This window comes from Mustela putorius, unplaced genomic scaffold (genome assembly GCF_011764305.1).
Source record: "Mustela putorius furo isolate JIRA1106 unplaced genomic scaffold, ASM1176430v1.1 tig00003869_pilon_pilon_pilon, whole genome shotgun sequence".
NCBI lineage: Eukaryota > Metazoa > Chordata > Mammalia > Carnivora > Mustelidae > Mustela > Mustela putorius.
In genome coordinates, this window is record NW_025422021.1 from 20,183,671 (window position 1) to 20,201,732 (window position 18,062).

The following is an 18,062-nucleotide window of genomic DNA, read 5'->3' on the forward strand; positions in this document are numbered from 1 at the left end:
AGCCCCCTAGATCTTTGATAAGCAGCATAACATCATGATAGGGTCTCCCTTTAACAGCAGAGTACCTGTCCTCCAGCTAACTCTGCCTCTTTGCGCCCCTGTTCCTAAGAACTTCCTGATTCTTCTCTGGCCCTTTGACCACCTACCCCATCCTACTTAATGGAGGGCTTCTGATTGCTGGCTCTTCACTTAGTGAGACTGACTCTCCCTGGTTTGCTTTTTGGTTGAAGGAGTAGTTTATTTTGGATGCCTCACGCCTACTCCATTTTACAAACTTACTTTTGCTAAATGCATCCTGAGTTCCTTTATGGGAATCTCTCCCACCGCTACAACCCAGGGGACTGTTGATCAAGGTACCACGCCCTCTGCCAGCCAAGGGATCGGCAAGAGAGATTACCATTCATACCTTCAATTTCTCTGGGTCTAGCTCACGCTTTAGGCTTTCCTTCAATGTGTAAGCGGATTGTTTCGAGCTTGAGTTGGCCGGATTTATAAACCATGATCTCCAACGCACACATGGCATCAGAATATTCCATTCCTTACCTATTTGATACTTTTTAGTGAACTCTCCAAATGCTTGCCTGTCGCTTGGCCACAGTCTACTCCTACACAGACTTGCAATTTCCTATGTGCCATGCTTGTCTGGTCCCCCACCCCACCCCCCGCCAGAATCCCTGCATTTTGGGATCCACTGTGACTACTGCCATCGCTTTTCCCAGCCAGGTCTGTGCTGAAAGGAAAGCAAATATCCATAAGTTTTCCTTCTTGGTCCCTGTCATGTCTTCCCCTTCAAATTATACATCCCGGTCCTCCAGGCCCATGTATCTCAGAATCACCTGTGTGTCTGGAAAAAAAAAAAAAAGTGCAAGTCCGCAGGTCCCAAACTTAGGAATTCTATTCCAGTAGGTCTGAGCATGGAGCCCAGAAATCTGCACTTTTACAGCTGTCCCAGGAGATCATAAGGCCCAAGATCTGGGAGGTGCTGCTGTGTGACGAGGCCAGTCCTCTTGCACACCGGTCAGCCTCACCATTCGCAGGGTCTGGTGTCCTGACGGAACCCTTCTGCCGTGGAATCTCAAGGTTTTTGGTAAATATTTCTTTCCATTTTCATGGCTCACGAGAGGGCCCCACAAAGAGAACTGCTAACAGAGATAATGGATAAGAGTTCCAACCCCATGAATCAATTGGCAAATTTAGTCAGTTTTTGCCGAGTTGAATCTTGGTAAAAAAAAAAAATTTTTGACTGCTGAGGCAGAGGAAATCTGCATATTGATGAAGTAGCAGATATGTTGGCCTAAAGATACGCATACTTCTATCCATTCCCTTTTCATCATCATTTGACAATCTGAAGCATAAAAACCCTCGCGCACAATGAGCTAGTAACCATCCCAACCTACCTGATTGAGGAGAATAGAGATTAAAAAAAAAAAAAAAATCAGAGCTTCGGATTCATAAACGCTCAGTATATTAACACTGTCCCAGAGAAAGCTTCGTGCATCAGACTAGGAGGAAGAGCCCTATATCCAAGCGGGAGGGGAGACTGTCCCAGAGCACAAAAGGATTTTCTAGCCCTCCGTTCTGTCCTTCTGTGCCATGGAAAATAGCAGACACGTTGGCAGCAAGACAGAGCAAATGGTCTCTCAGACTTTTGAAAAGTGTTCTATTACATGCATTTCTTAATGATATCGAGCATTAATCTAAAACTAATACCCAAGACCAACTCTACAGTGTGTTTTATGATTATTAAATGACACAATATTCCCCGTGTCTGGGAGAAGACATATTTGCATGGGAGGCAGCCAGGATTGCTAGCTAAAAGGCTTATTTTCTTTGTTTCAACGTTTTCCTCTCTAACTTCCTATCACTCCCTTCCTTTACCAAAAAAAAAAAAAAAAAAAAAAAAAAAAAACTATTTGTAGTAGCTGCTCTAGTTTCTGCCCTTAGAAATCTGCTCTATTTATTAACTACTCCTCCGGTGAAGAAATTCCACTGAAATTCCTTCAGGGCCTGGCTGCCTTTCAGCTTCTCTTTGCACATTCCTGCCTCTATGTATGTCACCATCTTAAATAGCTGAGCCTTCTGTGCTTTAATAAGGTCTCTCTATAATCTTTTTTTTAAGAACACAGACCTAGTTTTACTAAGTTTCTGAATACCTTAGATTGTAAAGCCCCCATAATACTCTAATTAATTTCTGTTCTACCTCGTCTGCGTCCTCGCTGGTCGGCTAATAACATAAGGACCAGAACTGACCTCATTACAATAACTTCTTCCATTTCTTACGTCGTAATCCAAATGATTCCTCCAGGCTGGTATTTGAATTACATCCCCCTACCCTGCTCCCACCCACAACCCCCTAGAGGTGCCAAGTTAAAGATTTAGAAGTGCATTCTTCATAGATTCCAATTTTCTGGGTTCCAAATTTGGGGTACTAAATATTTTAAAAGGCATATTCTTTTTCTTTGCTAAGTTCATGACATGTCCAAGCATAGCATTCCTGCATAAAAGAAAACTAAATAACACGGAGCATGGTTCTGAATTACCGTCAGCTAGAATTTACCAAGAAAAAAGGAAGGAAGGAAGGAAGAAAAGAAGGAAGGGAGGAAGGGAGAGAGGAAACTGCAAACATCCTATTGTCTTTTTTATGACAGAGGCTTCCTTGAAAAGAAGCTTCCAGAAGCTCTTAGAAAAAGCATCCCCCCCCCCGCCGCCACGCCCTCTTAGGGTACAAGCAGTCAGCAAACATTTCATCCTGATTTTATCCAGATGGAGGCTTTCAAGGTGTGGTCCCACGAGAAAATCCCAGAACTCTTCACAAGTTCAGATTAGTGACGTAGTTCACGAATGCCTCTTCCGCCTTCCCCAGTCCTACCTCATTCCCCTTCTTTAGTTACCTCCAGAGCCTGGGTTGTTAATTGTAGGAAAACCTGTATTGGAGCACAGCATTTACTGGCAGTTTCTGATGCTTCCCATTAGAGGCAAAAAGTACCCTTGTCACTTGTTGACACCCCTTCAGTCTCCCGCTCAAGTGGCCTTCCGACATCTCCCATCAAGCTCCCGGGTGCTCTCCAGGCCATGGTGCTCTATGTCAGCTGCCTGCATCACCATCTTAACTAGTAATACATCAAATGCTAACTTGGGGCTCGACAAGGCCCTGCTCTGGCCCCTTGTTCTGGTTTTTTAAGTTTTCTCCCTCCTGGGGGTGAGATTTTCCTGTACCTGTGATTTTTAATTTGTGGGTGTGCATAGGCATGAAGCTCACTATGGCTTGGGCAGCACTGTGCTTTTCTCACCGAATCATGGTCTGCGGTTTATATCCAGGGCAAACCGTATCTTAAATCACATCACACAAATGAAAACTGAATGTTAGGGAGAATATGATTTAGACGCTTTATTGCAGATTAAGTTATATTTGAAGATCTCCCAACTTACACTGCTCAGTGGCTCGACAGGTTTTGTCACAGACCATGAGTCCGCATCCCGTCAGAAACAAAGCCTCCTTCCCCGTGAGAAGCAACAACTCTCCCAGTAAACTCAGTGACATGCTTCACTCCTACTCTGAAACCCAGGGGGAACCTCACCTGGGCTGGGCCACTTGCAAGCCTCCCCAACCAGGCCAACCAGAATCTTTCCCTCAGAGGGACACTCAGAAGCTGGATGGAGAAGACCCTCTCGATGTTATATTGGATAAAGTGGGATGGGGCAGCCCTGGAGCTAGCAACTGCCATCTTCTCTGCCAAGTGGAGATGGCCAAGCTGCAAAATGAGGCCGAGCAGAGGCAAGAGTCAAGAAGTGAGCTCATAGTGCTTGCCTCTGAGACTCTGGAACCGAAAGTTCACCGTGCTACTGTGTTTTCTATGAGCTTCTTCGGTGGGCTCACTTCTGGGATACTTCAGTACCCTTAAAATGTGTGAGAACTCTTCTATTATTTTATGGTTTAGATCATTTGGCTCAGGTTTCAGCCACTTGCAACCAAACATACTCTAAATTCTGTTCCACTGTGAATGGTGGAAATGTTTGGGAGGCTGCACTGTCCACAAAGCTATTCCTAGAAACACAAGGGGATGTGGCTCTCATCTAATTAAGGTGAACATGGAATAGGTTGAGTCCTAGCAGAGGCCCTGAAAATGTTTGTCATGAAAGTATTCAAAGCTTACAGGGAAGGAAGTTAGCCACAAGATCAGCCACTGCACAAAACAGCTGATGAAAAAAATGACAATGAAGAGCAGGAGCTATAGTGTTGTAAAAAAAAAAATAGAAAAGAGCTGCTAAGCAGAAAAGATGAAGATAAAACAACAATGGAGGGGTTCAACCTGTAATAATAATAGGAATAGCACACATACCTTACAGAATTATTGCAAAGACTCAATGAGTTACTTTGGAGAAAGAGCTTTGACCAATGCCCGATACATGGTAAATGTCATCAAAGTTCTAGCCATTACTGTTATCATCCCAGCTGGGCTGGAAATACTGGAGAGCTACTTGGCCATGAGGCAAGAGAGCAGACTGTCTCTTAACCCCAGAGAGCACCAGCTACACCTTTTCAGGGCCGCACCCCTCCTGCCTCAAGACGCATCACATAACCCCACCCTATCTCAGTACTTACTTCTGAAAATTTTTTCAATTTTCTAGCCACAGTACTTTTGTGTTAAATGGAAATCTGAAATGTATTCCCCCCACCAGGTGAAAAATGGTAAATATTCCTTTATTCTCCTCTGCCTCTAATTTATTTCCAGACTGTGTTTGGTTCTTCAGTTGATTCTTTTATTCCTTCATTGGTTTTATAGCCTAGAGAGAATCCAGATTACCTGAATAACTATTGCAAATGGTACTTTCATTTTTTTTAAAGTAGCTTACGTTACATTCTTGGGAAATTCTTTAAACAAACACAAATTGCAAGACAATGTTGAAATGTGCACAAAAAATGGCATGTGGTGTATTAAGAATGTATTATTTTTATTATGAATTTCAGTTAGAATATATGTTAAATTAATTTGAGTCCAGCATTTGCAGTACCCTTAATTTACTTCTGTAACCTTGTGGAAGGTAAAACTCTAACATGGGCCCCAAGACATAATCTCTGGTATACCCACCTATACTATCTCTTACCCTTGAGTGGGAAGGACCTGTGATTATGATAGAATAGTACTCTCATAATTAGGTTAAATTATGTGGCGAAGGTGAAAGGATTTTGTAGATGTGAACAAGGACCTTATTCGGTCAACTTCAAGCTAACCAAAGGGTTACTTTGGGTGGGCCTGACCTAATCAGGTGTCTCTAAAAGAGACACAAAGCAGCAACTGCTACTCTCCACTGGCCTTGAAGAAGTTAGCTGATATGCTGTGAGAGGGTCACATAGAAATGGCCTCTGATAGCTAAAAGTGACTCCTAGCCAATAAAAAGCAGGAAAATGTGGGTCAGTCCCAAAATCTCAGAAAGACTGAATTTTAGCAAAGCAATCAAACAAACAAGCAAACAAACAAACAACAAAACAACAACAAAAATTGATCTTGAAAAGAATCCTGAGCCTCAGAAGAGATCACAGCCTTTGCCAATACTTTAATATCAGTCTTGAGAGACCCCGAGCCAAGGACCCAGCTAATCCATACTTGGATTCCTGAGCCACAGCAAACAATAAAAGAATTATTCTCAACCACCAAGTCGGTACTAATGTGTTACTCAGCAGGAGAAAACAAATACAAACTGTTATGGAAAAGAGTATGTGCTAAATGTTGGAGGATGCCCACCTAGCAGTTCAGGTATTCTCAGAGACTTCCCCAAAGCCAATAGAGTATCTTCAGAAAAAAGCCACTGGAGGCATAAAATGCTTGGCAAGGGCAGCACTGGGAGAAGGAAGCCTGAGTAATAAATGCCCATGTCAGGGCACCTGGGTGGCTCAGTGGGTTAAGCCGCTGCCTTCGGCTCAGGTCATGATCCCAGGGTCCTGGGATCGAGCCCTGCATAGTGCTCCCTGTTCACTGGGGGAGGCTGCTTCCCCCTCTCCTCCCTGCTTGTGCTTTTTCTCGCTACCTCTCTCTCCCAAATAAATAAATAAATCTTTTAAAGAAATAAAAAAATTAAAATAAATAAGTAAATAGTTGTGCCTATAGCTGAGGGAGAGATCAGTAGCTAGGAACTTTGCAGAGCTATCAACGTGCTTCTGTGAACACTTTGGTGGGGAAAGAAGGATATGAAACATGAAATAGGGCTATCAGATGATAAACAACATTTGGTTTTGGTTCTTTTGTTTGTTTGTTTGTTTTTGTTTTTGGTTCTTCTTATTAAAATAATATATACTCCTTGATGGAAATTTAGAAATGTACAGTGAAGAAGTATAAAAGAAAATACACATTTCACACATAGTTGAAAGCACTCACAGTTTGTGTCTTGCTTTCTTTATTTAACCCGATCGGTCTGTGTTCTCCGGGTTCTTTTCATGGGCGTCATTTGTAAAGGTAGCATATTATTCCTCGTGCTGTGCACTGGATTTGTGCACAAATCCAATGGTTGGATTTACCCAACCATTTCCCTATGGTTGGGAGTTGAAGCTGTCTTTCACTTAAAAATATTTATTCTGAACTTGGGAAAAGTCTTCGAGCATCAGAATCTGTAGGAAATAGTGTTCATTTACCGAACTTCTTGCTCTGGCATTAGACGATAGTCCCCACTTTAAAACAGTTGAAAATCAATCTCGTTTGGGGCTCCTGCTATGTAAAATCCTATCTCATCCTTAGAGTTTCCTCCGTCGTCGGGTATCCTTTTTGCTCAAACATGCTCTGGCTTGATCCAGATTACTTGTTCTCATTGCAATTTCCTCCCCTGGGAAATCTGTTCCTTCCTGCCCTCTCTCCCTCTGTCTCCTTTGTAAACATTAAGGTATGATATGAGATTTGTTCTAAGTAATGTTTAGTAAAAGGCATCTTCCATTTCTGAGAAAGCCCTATTGTTGCTATCCCTAATAACTCATTCCTTGTGCGCATGCAAACTAAGCGCTTCAAGCCTCCAGGCGATCCTCCCGTTCCCCACTGTATGACTTTCATTTATCATGTTTTTCTTGCGAACACTTAGCCTCTGTCTGTGTTGTTATATGTCTCCTCAGTGCAGAGAAGCCACAGGAACCCGTGGCTAGCGGCCTGGTCTTGAAGGCAGACCTTGGGTTCTGGCTGACCATTGATCTTTGATGGGTGATTGGTACCCCAAATGGGAGAGGGGCATTGTAAGGGAGATGCCCTGTACCGTGTCTTTGGAAGGTAGTGTAACATGGGTCTTAGAGTCCATCAGACTCAAGGTGAGGTGTCTGGGGGTGAGGTCTGGGTAGCAGTACTTTCAAAAGCTCCAGTACTTTCAAAAGCTCCCAGGTGATAGTAATGAGCCGCCCATTACACCAGCTCTTCTGCTGTGGGAATTGACAAGGGATGAGGGCCTCTCTTACAAGTAGCTGCTTGTGAGATCCTCTGCTGGCTCTCACCCCTTTTCTGGCTGAACTTACCTCAAAATCCTCTGACTCCATCAGAGGGTAATCTTGTGAGCCCTTCAAAGGACTGTAAGTGCTTCCCCCTTGCCCTGCTCTGAGGACCCCCTCCTGCTGACCCTCCTTGCCCCTCCTCAGCTCTCACCACCAACATTTCACCCCCCTTCCTGTTAGGAATCCCCCAACCAGCAATAGCCCAAAGACTCCAGCCTAACTCATCCTTTTTTAACTCATTTGGGAGAAATCTGACTTCAGTGGGTTTTTCTTTTTTCTTTCTTAACTCTTTTTGTTTTTTTAATGAAAAATTTTGAGATCATTTTAGATTTACATGCAATTGTAAAAACTAATACAGAGAGATCTTATGAGCCCTTTACCTAGTTCTCCCCAATGATGACATCTTGTAAATCTATAGTAGAATCTCACACCAGGATATTGACAGTGATAATAGTAGAGATAGACATTTTCATCAGCACAAATTGCAATGCTAATCTGTTCCCTGTATATACAATTTTATCACTTTGAGAATGTTGTATAAATGGAATCATGTAGTAGGTTACATTTGGGGTTTATCACTTGGCAGAATTCTCTGGAGAGTCACCTGGGTTGTTGCATATCTCATGTATCAAGAGCTTGTTTGCTTTGTATTGCTAAGTGGTATTCCATGGTATAGACCTGTGTGTGCCATTTGGTTAACCATTCACCTGTTGAAATTCTAGGTTGTTTGTAGTTTTCTACTATTATGAATAAAACACCTTTGAGCATTCATGGACAGGTATTCGCATGAACATAAGTTTTCATTTCTCTAGGATAAATGCCCAAGAGGACAATTACTGGGCTCTACAGTAGTCACATGTTTAGTTTCATAAGAAATTGTATTGCTTCATGGTCTCTTCTCTGAATGTCAGAGATTGTTGCCTGAATTCCAGATGCCAGAAAAAAGGACGAGCCGAAGGGCAAAAAGGATCCTCGCTGGTTATGGGACTTCCTTTATGCAGTCTTCCTAGGAGTTAAAGACAATCCTTGTACTGGGTCTTGCAGCAAACAGTTGTCTGACAACACCTAGCTGCAAAAGAGCCTGGGAAAGCTTACCTTATCTAAGTACACTGCCACTCTAAGTAAAACGGCAGTAACAATCAAAATCTTCAAGGCTTAAAACAACAAAGGCTTGTTTTCCTCTCACATGACATAACCAACCTGGATTGTTAGGGCTCTGATCCATGGTGTTTTCACTCTGAAACCCAAAACCACTATCAGAATCATTTCCAGTCATCATACTAGAGAAAGAGAGAGAGAGAGCATGAATCTTACTCTAGTTCTTAAGATTTACATTTTATTGGCCAAAGTCACATAGTGAATCTACCTACAAAGGGACAGAAAAAGTACAATTTTATCATTTATCAAAAGAAGAGGGATGCCAGGGTGGCCCTGTGGGTTAAGCGTCTAACTCTTGATTTCAGCTTGGGTCATGATCTCAGGATTGTAAGATTGAGCCATGAGTCTGGCTCCACACTAGAGCAGGCATGGAGCCTGCTTAAGATTCTCTCTCTCCTTCTCCCTCTGTTCCTCCCTTCCCCCACTAAAACAAAACAAAACAAAACAAACAAACAAAAAAAACCCACAACAACAACAAAAACAAAAGGAGGAGAAGTGGAAATATTTCATAATTATGAACAATCACACCAGAGTTGGGAAGGAAGGGGAGCATGGATTTTGGAAGTAGTCTCTGCCACAATTTCAATCTTCTATTATTTAAAATCTGGTTTTGTAAACTGTTTATTTATAAACTGCTCTTGCTCTAGCTCTTGTATATTGATGATCCCAGAGTTCTAATTATCATTAGCTAAATACACCATGCTATTTCATTACTTAGTGCATATATGAATGGAGCATGTTATCCATAGAATGTCCTTCCATCTTTTAATGTCAATGCTCTCAAAACCCCGCTCAGATTTCCTTAAGTCCCATTCCCTGTGCCACAGCACCTTACCTGCGCTTACCCATTAGGATAAGGTACAGCTGTCACAGTTCCATAGTCCCAACCTAATATGGCAGCTCTGTTCCACAAAATCCTTGGGGATCTGGGTCCTTCTACTTCGTGCTATGTTACTCTTTGCATGCCACCGCATGTCACTTTGGCTGCAGGCATTCCAACCATCATGTCTTTACTCCAACCAATAGAAAGGATGAGAGGTCAAAGAATGAGACATACAACTCCCCTCCAAAGATCTTTCTCATTAATTGCAAATGCTACTTCCCCTTAGATCCTGTTAACCAGTATTAGTCACAGACCTATAACATGCTGCATAAGAGTCTGGGGAAATGTAGTCTTCTTCTGGTCAAGAGTGTGTTTGAGTCAAGATTGAGACTCTATTACTAATGACGAAAAGATAATAGCGAGAGAGATTGAGGGATAAATAGGAGCCTGTGCCGCAAAGATGATTGCACCAGTCCATTTTTTCATCTTCCCTTTCTGTTTTCATTCAATTGACTTAACTGTTGAGTTTCTACTGTCTAGCTATAAGCAAAAAAGTCATGGTTTCTACACTTCTGGAGCTCTCAAATATCAAATAAATGACCTCCCAGATGAACCAACGATTACAAATTTTGATTAGCGCAATAAAGGAAAATTTTGCTAGGAGAGAGATTAATGGGGATAGAGGCTAATTTAGATGGAAAGAGGGATCGGAGAAAGTCTTTTGAGGGCTGTGGGGAGAAATATAGCCAGGAGAAGCTGGCACTAAATCAGGGGCAAGGGGACCATGCCAGAAAAAGGTGAAATATCTGCAAAAGGCCCTAAGGAAAGAAGGGCCTCGGCGTCTTTGGAAACCAGTAGAAAGGCCTATGTGCTTAGAACCCAGTGACAGACAAGAGAGGTGTGAGATGCAGCTGGAAATGTCAGCAGGAGCCAGAGCCCAGGACTTTGCAGGTCATACTAAGGATTTGGGGTTTTGTTCCAAATGCATTAGGAAAGCATTGGAAGATTTCAGGAGGAAGAATGACATGATTACCAATACCAAGCAAATAAGGAAGTTAAGAGAGAGTGCTTTTTTTTTTTTTCCTTTTTCATGGGTAACATTTTCCCATACATTCTACTGCTATTTTTATCATTCTTTGTATAATCATCTTTTAAGACATTTTTCCTTCTCCTACCCAGATTCATGCAGTAGTATTTGCATTCTTCTGAATTGGCCTTGTTAAAATTCAACATTGGTTTATTTTTATTCTTTCTTAGGTCCCTGTTTTTCATTTGCCTATGATGCAGAAAAACACAGAGTGATTCATTCAAGAAAAAGAAATGGTTATTTAGTGTACCACAATTTAAGACTGATGCCCACTCTTCCTTCTTATATAGCTATTATCAGGACTATTTTGTGATGTCACAAACTACAAATTTCTAGACTCATCATTGACCTCCCAGTCCCAAAGATGAGATGAAAAGAACAACACAGTGAGATTCTTGTGGTTCCTTTTCTAGGCTTTAGCCCTGCTGTGGTTCCTATGTCCTGATTTGGATTTTGGCTCTTGACTTGACTCCTGGCGATGACATAACTGGCCTGATCATTTCTGTGACCTCATTAGACTTCTGTCCCTAGCCTTTCTCTATGGGTCTAGGCCAGAGCCCTGTTGCTGGCCTGAGGATCTCGGCTTCAAGCCTTGAGTCTTCATCTTTGTGATATTTTTTTTTTATATTTTTAGTATCTTTATATTTCCATGTCGCCATCATGAGCCTAGACAAATCAGGAAAATTTTGCTGTAAGAGTAATTAATGGGGATAGAGGCTAATTTAGGAGGAAGGAAGGATCAGGGAAAGCCTTTGAAGGATTGGAGGGAGAAGTGTGGCTGAGTACCCCTTCAGTGGGCTGGAGGAAATTACGGCTCACTTCCTTGTACCAGCACTGAGCTAGGTACTGGGATTCAAGAATACTTTGTCAGAGAGCATCACAGAAGGATTCACATAAAGACAGATCTTTAGCTGAGATTGAAGCATCATCAGAGGTAACCAGGTGGAAACAACGCAGATACAAGTGTGTTGATAAATACGCATAGCCTGTTGTAGAGTCGTGACATGTGAGGGCTAGTGTAGGAGGTCAGGTGCAAGAAGCAGAGCCTCAAGATGAGACACTGGAGAGCTGAACAGCGCCTTGACATGGAGGGCTTTGCATCCTGTAGGTGATGGAGAGCAATTAAAATACTTTAAGCAGGAAAATGAAATGAGGAAATCTGCATATCAGAATGAACTTTCTGGAAGTAATGTAGAAGAAAGATTTGAGGGTGTGAGCCTGGAAGCAGGGAGGGCAGTTTCTGATAGTTTACTTAAGGGTTGGTGAAAAACTGAACTTGAGTAATGGGGTTAAGATTCAAGTTATTGAAAAAGACACAGCCAGAAAGGCAGAATGGACACACCTTGAGGATTAATTGGATAAGGGGTGTGAATAACAGTCAGGGGCCAAAAATGCATGCTTACCTGGGAGTTGGTGCCATTGAATGATGCTAACCACCATATTAAGCAATAAAAGGAGAAGAGCAAGTTTGGTAGGAAAGATGATGAGTTCATTTTCAAACATATTGAGTCAACAAATATGAATGGGCAGAAAAAAGTTGACTTTAGATCTAACCATTCTTATTTCATTTTTTGTTTTGTTTTGTTTTGTTTTGCTGGATATAAAGGCTAAGAGTAGAGGAGATTAGCAAAAAAGAGATCAGTAAAAGAAGAACTAAGATAAAAGAGCAAGAAATCACACTGCTCTAAAACTCATGGCTGGCCATTCATTTCACGAATACTCACAGAACATGTACAATTTACAAGATAGCATTCTATAGAAATAACATAGTTCACTAAGCTATACCTATAAAACATAAGCTTAAAAATGTCATAGAAATATAATACTAACATTCAGTTAGTTATCATACAAGGTTACAAAATTGACAAAAACAAATGCAAAAGTGGTAACTGCCCTTATTATTGACTGCTTATAAGATTTAGCTGTCATTAAAAATAAAAAGATCTAATAGTCATAATCTTAACTAAATGATTAAATATTTCACTCATGTTGTTTTCTGGTATGACACAATATGAAATAAATAACATCTAAAAAGCACTCCTGCCAAAAATTTTTGATTTGAATTTAGTCAAGCTTTTATACCTAACTTCCAGATTATGAAATAATGTAAGAAGTTTAGGAATAAGTCCAGCAGCACCAAGAGGAAAAAAATCAGAAAAAAATCTAAAATGTGGAAAATTCTAGAGGACAACTTTGGGCCCTCAAAAAGTCAATGTCATAGAGGAAAATAAAATCCTGGAATTGTTCCAGATTAAGAGAAGCTTAAAAAAAGAAAAGAAAAGACATAATAATCAAAAAATGATTTAACATTGATTGCATTACTTTGAAGAAATCACTATAAAAAGCATTTTGGAGACAAGTGAGGAAACATTAATAGGAACTGGAGTATTAGATGATATTAGGAAGGTATTATTACTTCCCCTAAGTGATAATGGTGTTGAGGTTGATAGAGAATACTTACTTTTAGAAGAAAGATGTCAATGAAATTTAAAGGCTGTTATTCAGAATCAAGGAAACAGAGCTCACCACCCCAGAGACTGCGTCCTTCCTGCAAACAAAGGCCCCTAGCTCTCATGGGTCTGCACTACCACCAATTCACCATGGATGAAGATATGTTGCACTCAGGGTCAACAACAGCTCCCACACATGCAAGGCCGACTTTGCCAATCACAACACCCACTAGGCAGCCTTCCCCTCTATTATGGGGTGAACCTGGCCCCAGGACATTATGGTAGGCATGGGCCAGAAGGACTCCCACATGGGCAATGAGACCCAGAGCAAGAGGGGCATCCTGACCCTGAAGTACCCCATCAAACATGACATGGAAAAGATCTGACACCACACCTCCTACAACAAGCTGCGCGCGGCCTCTGAGGAACCCTGCATGCTGCTGAGTGTCCACAGGTTCACCACCATCCCTGCTGAGCAGGAAATCATGTGTGACATCAAGAAGAAGCTGTGTTATGTCACCCAGGACTTTGAGCAGGAGATGGCCACCCAGCCTCCAGCTCCTCCCTGGAGAAGCTGTGAGCTGATAGATGGGCAGGCAATCACCATTAGCATCACCATCGGTTCTGCTGCCCTGAGGTCCTCTTCCAGTCTTCCTTCCTGGACAGGAATCCTGTGGCATCCTCAAAATACCTTCAACTCCAACATGAAGTGTGACGTTGACAACCACAAGGACCTCAAAATCAACATTGGGCTATCAGGGGGCACCACCGTGTCCCCCAGCATTGCTGATGAGATGCAAGAGACCACCGCCCTGTCGCCCAACACCATGAAGATCAAGATCATTGCACAGCCTGAGTACAAGTACCCTGTGTGGATTGGCGGCTCCATCCCGGCCTCGCTGTCCACCTTCCAGCAGATGCGGCTCAGGAAGCAAACAGGAGGACGACGAGTCCCACCCCTCCATCATCCACTGCAGGTACTTCTAGGTGGACTCATTGCCTTCCACCCTTTTTGGACAAAACTTAACTTGTGCAAAAAACGAGATGAGATTGGCATGGCTTTCTTTGTTCGTTTGCTTATTTTAATTTGTTTTGTTTTGGTTTTGATTTTGGATTGGGGGGCGTGTTTGTTTTGTTTTTTGGCATTTGACTCAGGATTTAAAAGCTGGAACAGTAAAGGTGACAGCAGTTGGTTGGAGCAAGTATCCCTAAAGTTCTACAATGTGGCAGAGGACCAATTGTACATTGCTTTTTTTAAGTGTCTTTCCAAATATCATGAGATGCATTGTTACAGAAAGTCCCTTGCCTTCCCAAAAGCATCCCCATTTCTCCGTGAAGAGAAGGGCCAGTCCTCCCCAGAGTCTACACAGGAGAGGGTGATGGCATTGCTTTTGTATAAATTATGTAGTCCAATTTTTTTAATCTTCTCCTTAACACTTGTTCTTTTTGTTTTATTTTGAATGGTCTGCCATCATGGTCCTCTCTATCTCCCCAACTTGAGGTGTATGATGAAGGCTTTTGGTCTCCCTGGGAGGGAAGTTGAGGCATGGGCTTACCTGTGCACTGACTCAAATCCAGTTCAATAAAGTACACACCTTAAAGGAAAGAAAAGAAAGAGGAAAGGAAGGAATAAAAGAGAGAAAGAAAGGAAGGAAGGAAGGAAGGAAGGAAGGGAGGAAGAAAGAAAGAACGAACTCACAAGAAAGAGTTCAAAAAAAGGAATTCAATAAGGGGGACTGGTTAAATAGGTGTAGGCAGAGTTGAAAGGGCAAAAAGGTAAAAAAGAGGGAATCCAAGTAGCAACAAAAGCAGAAAGCCACTGCTACCTTTTGAGTTGGAGGAATAATGGGAGGAGGTGGTGTTATCGGAGCCCAGGGGCCAGGGCTGTCCAGTGGGAATTGACAGGACTTGCCAATGGAAGCTTGGACCATGGAGAAAAGGACTGTTTGACAAACAGTGCCAAAGACCCTTCCCAAAACACAGCAAGAGCAGTAGAAATATCCTGTCTTCTTTTCTCTCCTTACCATCTTATCTCCAGCCAATGCTTCCCATTAGCCAAAACCTAAGAAGAACCCAGTCACCAGAGAGTATGGGAAACCTATTTTGCAGGCACTGAGTCTCTAAGATACAGAACAAATCAGAGGAAGAGCATTAATGGATAAAGCAAGCAGATGACTGATCCCAGGAGGAAATTGTCATGGTGCTTGCGACTTATTTGCAAGTAGTTAAGAGAAAAAAATATATACATATATATATACAGATGAAACTAGTAAGATGAAATGTTAAATCTGGGTTGGTATGTGGATGTTCATTATAACTATTTTTCTATGTTTTTGAAAACTTTCAGAATAAAAAGTTGAAAAATCCATTCTAATACTCTTTGAAGGAGGGTATAAGAACCTGATACAAGGTCATGGCCACAGGAATGGAGAGAGGAAATTCTCAAAATGAATTTGACAAAGTTTCTCATTAAATCCTTGTAACCAAGATGGGAAAAATGTGGACCAGAGCAACATTTATCATCTTATTTTCCACCACTATACATTTGAGAGTTGAGTTTTCTATTTGTCACTCTCCCAAGGACATATCCTCTCTTATTCTCATGCCAGCTATAACCCCTACCTTATTTATCATACTCAAGAAAGTTTGACAAAATGGCAGTGAATGAGAGTGGCTTTAATTTGGTAGTAATCTTTAATCTACTCTATTTTTTAAGAAACAAATTAGTTATGAAACACCTCACAGTTGATTACAACAATTCAGTGTGTTGTGACATTAGAGTTGAGAAAACTTCAGCTAGAAAAATAGTATAATTATAAGACCACATACATGGTTGAACACTTCTATCCAAAGTTGTTGATTAATGGGTAGGTGTCAACCTAGACATGGCTCTGCATGATGCATGAGAGGGTCTGTCTTAGTTTGGCCCTGGCCAGTATTACATTTTTAAAAGTATCTTGGATAAGATTTAGAAAACAAGCTAATGTTGATGACTTGAACCCTAGGGTGAGAATGAATGCATCAGATGCCAGCTCAGAGTCCACAGAAATCTGGATCAACCAAAGTGATAAGCCAATAAAAATTTATATAATGGACATATGTGACTAGCCTTTTCCTTGAGTCCAGAAAATCCAACTAATTCTGCGACGTTCTGTACAGGTAACTGAAGATTGTTGAGTTCATTCTCTAGTTCTGCCATCAATTACCTGATAAATTTCAGCAAGCTACTTCAACTCTTTTTAACTCCCTCACTTCCTGCATCAGTAAAAGAGAATAATACTAACAGCTAATTCATAGTAGCTTACATGAGTTCATATATGTAAAGCAGTTGAATATCCCTGGCAGAGAGTAACAGAAACAATATGAGTTATGAGTGTTGGGTGTGGGGGAGTACCAGTAGTAGTGTTACCTAGTAAATAGTTATGAGAAAGATTTAGTAGTTGACACAATTAATAGAGTTCAGTTGTAGAACAGACTTACCAAAGGAGTGCATGTCATTTAGGGCTTTATTTAATTAGAATCCCTCTGCCTGAAATGAGGTTGATGAAAGTCCTGACCGGCTCTGTTCTGCTCATGCTGCAACTGAAGAGTGGATTTGAGACTGGGTGCCATAAACAAATCGGAGTCTGTTCAACAGACCTAGGACACAGGAACTGTTGATCCAATCGGAAGTGTCAGTCTGTCTTTAGAAGTTTAGTGATCTGTCAAATGAAATTTAGAACTTATTCTGTGTGACTCCCTCATCGATTTTTCCAGAACCAATCAGTAAAAAATGACCACGACATAGATTCTGAGTTCACATAATGAAAATCTTCCTTGTGATCAGAATGAAGGAGATGTACTTCGGAGTGTGTTAAGTTACCTGTCCCCAAATGATAAGGGATTGTACATCAGGGTGACCACCTGGCATAGATATAATGGGATTCAAATCCAAAATGGGTGATTGGATTAGATGTCTTGTGACATTGACCCTCAGAAACCCTGCAAGATTATCCAATGCAATCTAAGGATTCTAGAGTTGTTTTTTAATTACATTCTTAACTGCTTCCCAAACTGCTGCCTCTTGAGCTCTTATTGGGTTTTTTTAAGCTTAGGGCCAAAGGTCTTTATTTGTTTTCCCTACTGCCAAATAAGTTAAATACTTAGTGTGTTCATTTTTTAAGGAAATGAACTTGAAATGATTAAACAGGAAATATGCACTTAGCTCCTAATATCAGCTGCCTCAAAACAAAATCAATTCTGTTTCAAATGGAATGCTATTGGAGAGTTGTTCAGAAATCTGTTGATACTAAAGAAATATTGAAGGTGAACGCATCAGGGAGAGGAAATGAGAAACTTAAAGATATCTTTAATGCTAAAAAGGCATTCAGTCCTCCTGTCGTCAAAACCTTGACAATATCTTTAAAATGCCTCTGTGCATTTGAGGTGTAAATATGTTGGGCTAAAAGCCAGTGACATGCGGATTAAAAAAAAAAAAAAAAAAAAAAACTTTTCTCTGCTAAATCCTCGATCGAAATATAGAAATTTGAATTTTAAAGACATCCAATTACTGACCAGTACTCACACCATGAATACATAGTGGGAGAAGAAACACCAAACCCAGAACAGAAAAATCCTGATAGTTCTGACACCTTTATGTGAACACACTGGTCACTCATCTCCCACATGGCCTCAGTTTTTAATCACTAAGCATACCTTTTAAGACTGAGAAATAGCATGTTAGCACATTCTATGGAGTAACACCTTGTTTCCTTCTCTAACTAGCTCTGCTGCTAAGGGAACCATTTTCCAACTCGGTCAGTGCAATCAGGTGATTTACACCAAACAAGTTGATATCATAGAACTTCACCTAGGTTTGTGGGTCTTATTAAATAACAAAAAAATATGTTCAAATCACTACCTTCTAGTGAAAGATGAAGATAGCAGCATGAAATCTAAATGACATGTATTCTAGCTTTACTCTGTATTAGGTTTTCATGTTTTGCCCACAGGAAAAAATGCAAAGTCATATATTTTTTTTAAAGGATTATCTTGAGGGGAGGGGATTTTTTTTTAAAGATTTTATTTATTTATTTGACAGAC

At 41.1% G+C, this 18,062-nt stretch overlaps 1 protein-coding gene across 1 annotated transcript; it reads left to right on the plus strand.

The window, feature by feature from the left end:
- The first annotated feature begins 13,414 nt into the window (after positions 1 to 13,414).
- On the plus strand, positions 13,415 to 16,059 carry LOC101690322 (actin, muscle-like). Its single transcript, XM_045066737.1, has 2 exons — positions 13,415 to 13,957; positions 15,986 to 16,059. Exons 1-2 carry the CDS (start codon positions 13,415 to 13,417, stop codon positions 16,046 to 16,048), a joined length of 606 nt encoding a protein of 201 aa, XP_044922672.1. The 3' UTR covers positions 16,049 to 16,059.
- The last annotated feature ends 2,003 nt before the right edge of the window (positions 16,060 to 18,062 follow it).